General features: G+C 36.2%; 2 protein-coding genes across 3 annotated transcripts in view; one reads left to right on the top strand and one right to left on the bottom strand.

Annotated features, from left to right (window-relative positions):
* Positions 1-428, bottom strand: part of LOC107617507 (anthranilate synthase alpha subunit 2, chloroplastic) — a 3,722-nt gene extending 3,294 nt beyond the window's left edge. Inside the window, exon 1 of the mRNA XM_021110944.1 lies at positions 70-428. Coding sequence (XP_020966603.1) covers positions 70-211 — 142 coding nt within the window. The 5' untranslated portion in view covers positions 212-428. The remainder of the gene's footprint in view (positions 1-69) is intronic.
* On the top strand, positions 580-5,665 carry LOC107617508 (dihydroorotate dehydrogenase (quinone), mitochondrial). 2 transcript variants are annotated; one of them, XM_016319277.2, is made up of 11 exons: positions 581-1,119; positions 1,511-1,593; positions 1,865-2,188; positions 2,403-2,658; positions 4,038-4,118; positions 4,209-4,316; positions 4,389-4,418; positions 4,511-4,648; positions 4,948-4,985; positions 5,132-5,231; positions 5,318-5,665. In XM_016319277.2, the coding sequence occupies exons 1-11, from the start codon at positions 979-981 to the stop codon at positions 5,390-5,392; spliced, it is 1,374 nt and encodes a 457-aa protein (XP_016174763.1). In that variant the 5' UTR covers positions 581-978; the 3' UTR covers positions 5,393-5,665. The 2 variants fall into 2 exon arrangements, with proteins under 2 accessions (XP_016174764.1, XP_016174763.1); XM_016319278.2 differs by lacking the exon at positions 4,389-4,418 and having other exon boundaries at positions 580-1,119.

Below are 6,531 nucleotides of genomic sequence, written 5' to 3'. Positions count from 1 at the left end.
AAAGATTGATAGAATTTGATAATTATCCAAAAATTTCAATGCGAAAAGAGAGTGAAGAGTCGGAATGACCTAGAGGAAGAGATTGAGCAGCGCATCTGAGCGTCCCACGGCGGAGGCGCAGCTGAGACCTAGATCTGAAACCGGAGAAGAAGCTTCCATTGGAAGAGGGAGTAGGACGAGCTAAGACGGTTGAAATAGCTAGAGCTTCCATCCGAATTAGAAGCTCAGAACAAGAGAGAGAGAGAGAAGCAGAAGAAGAACGAAGAGGAAGACGCAGTTTCTTCAGTTGTCAAGTTTTAACGGTCACTCCCATTGAATCTGCTGATGCGGCGGAGAATAGCAGCGGCGCCGCCTATTTCAGCTCATTATTCTTTTCTTTTGGTAATCATTTCAGCTCATTATTGATTAACGTTTCCTCGGATTAGGTTGAGTTGGGCTAGTCTGGGCTATCATTTTAAATTTCTTGGGCTGTAATTTTTTTGTCTAAAATGTTTTAATGGGCTTATCAACCCAGTGGTCTGGCCCATTAAGTTTTTATGACCTATTCTACGACGATCAAAACGAGGTCGTTTGATTAGAAGAAAGGTGCTTTTCCCCTTCGTTTTGTGGTTGAAGTGTTGAACCCAGAGGTTTTAGTTCTGCGTCTTGTAACACACCGCCTCCACTCGCGACGGCAATTACGCCGCCGAATACCGCTTTGCCGCCGCATTCCATTCCCCGAGTTGAAAGTATTGCAGCTACTCTCTCCCGAAATCCACACTTCTCAACCTTCTTAGTAGTATTGCTCTGGGAAGCACGATAGGTTCCATATTATTTCTCTTGTGCTTTCTCACTTACCCTTTTTCGCTTTGGAAGTTTTTCGAAGCGGAAAGGTTGGAACTTTGGGAATCTCTCGCTGTTTCTGCTTACTTTTTTCGTGGATTCTGCTTCTGGACATAGCGTTAAAGTTACGGTTTCTGTAAATTCTTCTTCGAACTCATGGCAGCATGGTCTTCTAGAAAGTTACTGAAAGAGGTTTTGCTCAGAAGGGTTTGTTCGAATCCTCCACTTCCTCGTTTCAGATGCTTCTCTACTTCCGCACCAGAAAGTGCTCCTAAGATCAGTCACCATTCCAAGAAAGTATGCATTTTCTACCTTCTTGTATGCGCACGTGTGCATATATGTTCGTTTACATTGTCATTGCATAAGTGCATTGTCTTGTTGCTATGATGCCTTGCATTTTCATCGTAAAGAATAACTTATGCGATAGAAATTAGGTTGGAAGGTGCCTTATTCGCTTTCCATGCTGCAATAAGCAAACGGTGTGCATGTTGTTGGGGGTGAGCTCACATGTTAATAAATTAGTGCAAAAATATTTGTGGGGAAAACGAGCAATTTGTTTATTTTGTGATTGAGTTCGTAGTAAAATACATTTTTATTATTATTATTATTTGTATCAGTATTTAATTATACATTATACTATGTTGACATCTGAGGTCATTTACTTACCAGTGATTACTTTGAATAACAGGGAAGGTTGTTGACAGGTGCCACCATAGGCATAGTTATAGCTGGTGGAGCTTATGTGAGTACTGTGGATGAAGCTACTTTCTGGTACTTCATTTGGGAGTTTGACTGCTGTATGCATTTTGTTTTGCATCTTTAATCAGCATCTGGTATTAATATGTTGTATTGCATTTTTTTAAGGAAATAAACTGGCTATGCTTTAAACAATTCTTATCAGCTGGGAATGTGTTCTGCATACTTTCTTATACGAAGTGTAAAGGTTTTTCTCTAGATATAGGTGTCTGATAATGCACGATTTGGAATTGAATTGTATAATTCCTACATGAACAATGATGATCCAGATTTATCTTCTTTGCAGTGGATGGTTATTCTCAGCAACAAAACTTGTGAATCCTTTTTTTGCTTTGTTGGACGCGGAGTTTGCACACACACTAGCTGTTTCAGCTGCAGCTCGTGGTTGGGTTCCAAGAGAGAAGAGGGTTGACCCCCCAATCATAGGGCTAGAGGTTTGGGGAAGGAAGTTCTCCAACCCTGTAGGGCTTGCTGCAGGTTTTGATAAAAATGCTGAGGCTGTGGATGGATTACTTGGTATGGGCTTTGGCTTTGTGGAGGTTGGCTCCGTTACTCCTGTCCCACAGGATGGTAATCCGAAGCCTCGAATTTTTAGGTTGCGACAAGAAGGGTAAGAGTTTGTATTTTTTTTTCTTTCCTCTGCTGCAGATGAATAATTTATATAGGATTTTTTTTTTTCGTTGTTTAATTTTTCTAGTCTCTTTAGAATGTAGAAGAAATTTGTGATCATTCAAGATTTAGAAGTTTTACTTTTCATATGATGGATTTTTGGATTGTCTGTTAATTATCTATGTTTCTCTAATAATGGTAATTTAAATGTGCAGTGCTATTATAAATAGATGTGGCTTTAATAGTCAAGGAATTGTTGCTGTTGCAAAGCGCCTGGGTGCTCAGCATGGTAAGAGGAAGTTAGATGAAACTTCATCTAGTTCACGTACATCCAATAATGATGTCAAACATGGTGGGAAAGCTGGCCCTGGTATTCTTGGTGTCAATCTTGGAAAGAACAAGACAAGTGAAGATGCTGCAGCAGACTATGTTCAAGGGGTTCATACACTGTCTCAGTATGCTGATTACTTGGTAAGCATTCTTTTTCTTATATGCCTAAAGAAAGGAAAGATGTAAAACTTAAATGACACAATCCCATCTCCATACGATTGAGTGCTGATTATATGTATACATACACTTCTTTAATTCCTAACATATATACTTGGTAAATTAGTTTGTGCAGTTTGATAAGTGCAGTCTATGTAATTAGAAGTTTAGTTAGTATCTATTCTTGTTTGTTGGGTCGACATGAATCTGTGCAATTTTACCCCCTTTTTTTTATTTATAAAGAGTAAATGATTAAATTAGTCCCTAAAAAATCACTCGTTTTTTAAATTGGTCCCTAGAAAATTTTTTTAATTAAATTCGTCTTTTAAAGATTTTAAATTAATCATGTTACTCTTTCCGTCGCTTTGTTTGTTGATGGTGTCAAAATTTGCTAATGTGACATATTAAATGACACCCCAACACACCTAAAAGTCTTAGTTGACTATTAATATGATTAATTTATGAAATCAGATAAAATCAACTCCAAATTGAGAAATTCCAATGCCTCAAGTTCTCTCTACAATTAGGTTTTGATTTGACCTAATTTCATAAACTTATTATGTTAATAGTCAATTAAGACTCTTAGGTGTGTGTTGGAGTATTACTTAATGTGTCACATTAGCAAATTTTGACACCATTAACAAACAAAGTGACAGAAGGACTAATATGACTAATTTGAAATCTTTAAAGGACGAATTTGATTAAAAAAGTCTTTCGGGGACCAATTTAAAGAACGAATGATCTTTCAGAGACTAATTTAACCATTTACTCTATTTATAAAAATAAAATTATTGCTATCCTGCACTTTGCATATTGTGATCATGTCTGAAGTGTGGGCACACACCTACTAACTATAGAGTTACAATAAACTTTGTAGTGTCTGGTGCAACATGACAATAGCTTCATGTGTTCAGAGAAAGCCTTATGAGCTTTGATTAATGTTTCTCACACTTTGAAATTCCCATGCATTCAAATATTCAATTTGACTGCCTGGACCATAAGATTATGTTTTTGAGCTTCTCTTTGATGCTATACACATGGTTGTTTCAAGCATGTTTTCATCTTAATAACTTCTTATAAAGGATGAATATTTATCAATTCAACCATTGAATTATCACTATATATTGGACATCAATAAAAGTATGATCAAATTATTCTCTTTACACACATCAATAAAGACATAATGCATAAACAGGTGCTGGAAAAAAAAATTCGATAGAAAGTTATTTAGTGGCTTAACATTTGTTTAACTTACTCCAGCGTACATATTTGTACATATGAATGTGCATCCAAATGGTATATTGCAAACTGTTGAGACGAAAGCCTTGTAACGTCTACTGTTTAATGATTTAATCCTTTCCTAGGTGATTAATGTTTCGTCACCCAATACTCCTGGCTTGCGCATGCTTCAAGGAAGAAAGCAATTGAAGGATCTTGTGAAGAAGGTAGAAACTAAAATGTGATGATTTCTTGTTCTGTTTCTTGTCTTGCATAATTGTGAGATTGATTCTGGCCAATTTTCCTTTCTTGCGAAGATTCAAGCTGCTCGTGATGAAATGCAATGGGGTGATGAGGGTCCACCTCCGTTGCTGGTAAAAATTGCTCCAGATTTGTCAAAAGACGACCTTGAAGACATTGCTGCAGTAAGTCTGAATATTAATTTATTCTCCTATCTTCATCATATGCTGTATTAATGGCTAATACTTTGGTTACAGGTTGCTGTGGCCCTTAACTTGGATGGACTGGTATGTCTATACTCTTTGGTACTCTCAATTGTCAAACTTGAGAACGATGCAATCTTAAGTTGTGCTTAGTTTCATTTGTTTATTGTGTCAAGATTATATCAAATACAACCATTTCCAGACCAGATACTGTCAGTAGCAATCCATTAGCTTCAGAAGCTGGTGGGTTGAGTGGGAAGCCTCTTTTTGATCTCTCTACCAATATCTTGAAGCAGATGTATATCTTAACACGGGTATGCTTTTTGTTTTTTCGTTGTGATTTGTAAACAGAACTACTATAATAGTTGGTTTAGAGCACCAAGTCCTATATCTCCAGTTCATTCTAGCATACCTAAGGATGGTTCCTCTAATATAAAAATCTCACATCACTTGTTATGCATTGATTTTGACCAATTTATTAAGTTGGTGGAGCTAATTATATAGGATTCAGGAGCATCTAATCAGTTGTTGTGATCTGTCATTTTTACATGACAAGATCCATTCCCTTGGCATCAGTTGTCATTAATAATTGTCAATTTTTAATGTAAATCAGGGCAAGATTCCTTTGATTGGCTGTGGGGGCATTAGCAGGTAAAACTGCACGTTTCTCCTCTACTTCATGTGTATAGTTTGGTTTCTAGCTACCTACCTACCTACCTGTTATAAGTATTCTTTTTATGATTTAAAATTGGAAATAAATTATACAATAATTTCTCATAAGTTTTGGTATCAATTAGTGGTGAGGATGCATACAAGAAAATAAGATCTGGAGCAACTCTTGTTCAGCTATATACTGCTTTTGCTTATGGGGGACCTGCACTTATTCCACAAATGAAGGTATTAAAAGTTGCACATGTTCAAGATTGTGGTTGGTTGAAGGCCCTAATTCACCAAAATTCTCATTCTTACTTGATTGGTTTTAGGCTGAGTTAGCTGAATGCTTGGAAAGAGATGGTTTCAAGTCCATTCTTGAAGCAGTTGGTGCAGACTGCAGGTGACTTGCTATCCACGTCTAAAGTTGTATCAATGTTCCTTTTCTTTTTCGACAATACCAAAGATGCAAAATCAATTTGCATTTTCTCCTCCCTTTTTTTGCATTACACATGATGCTAAATTATTATGCATTGTTATTTTATTGGGTCTGGCAGTTTGTGTGCACATGTTGTGACCTGTAAAAGCAAGGGTTGTGAGATAATTCGGGAAAAATAATATTTGATTTTCGGCTATTTATTGTTTCACAATAAACCGCCAAATGGCAACCCTCCATAATATGCCTTTTAATATTTTCTGATAATATATAACATGCATGTGTTCATGTATGACATCCATATGAGACACTAGATCAGATCAAAATCTCTACAACTTAGAAAGAAAAGGTCTTAGACAAACTCCGATGAAATGAACTCTAAGAATCCTTTTTCAGAAAAGGCGTATATTCCAGGAATTAATTAATTTGTATGTATTCAATGATGAAGATATTTGTTACATGTACAAACTTTTTAACTCTTTTGTAGCTGATTCTCTCTTTCCTATGGTTAGATAGAATATGAGATTCAAATTAATTGAACACATCCTATTAGCTCGGTGAATAATAAAGAGCGAGTTGAAAAAAGGCACTTCTAATCAAACAAATCATATTGGATATTTTTATCTTTTGTCTATTAAAAAAATTAAGGTTATGAATATATTCATTGTAGATCAAAGTTTCGTTTATTATTGTATGCACAAATTAATATTCGAATTTTAGATATTTATTTAAGTGGATAAGTGAGTTAATTATTTGACTAACTCAAATTGATTGATTACGAATGTTATAGACAATTCAAGGTAGGTCAGAAGGGGTTCTAGCCCAGCCCAATTATCTAAATTAGGGTTTGGGATTGGGAATAGGACATGAGAAGGGGACAACATAATTGCATAACACCTTAATTTGCCGGCCCTTTTCTTAAAGTTTTGGAGACTCAATCAGGTGGTGAGTCCTCACCCTTCCCAACTTTTGCTACCTACCTTCGTGCCATTGATCAGATCCAAATCCGACAGTGCCAATTCTAAACAGGTTCATGCAACTTTTACTCCCTCCACCACTACCTCAATCCTTGGAAGAACAGATTTTTATTTATAGAAATTGTCAAATGGT

The sequence above is a fragment of the Arachis ipaensis genome, chromosome B09 (genome assembly GCF_000816755.2).
Source record: "Arachis ipaensis cultivar K30076 chromosome B09, Araip1.1, whole genome shotgun sequence".
Lineage (NCBI taxonomy): Eukaryota > Viridiplantae > Streptophyta > Magnoliopsida > Fabales > Fabaceae > Arachis > Arachis ipaensis.
The sequence above is the reverse complement of the archived record's forward strand: the minus strand, read 5'-3'. Positions and strand labels throughout refer to the sequence as shown.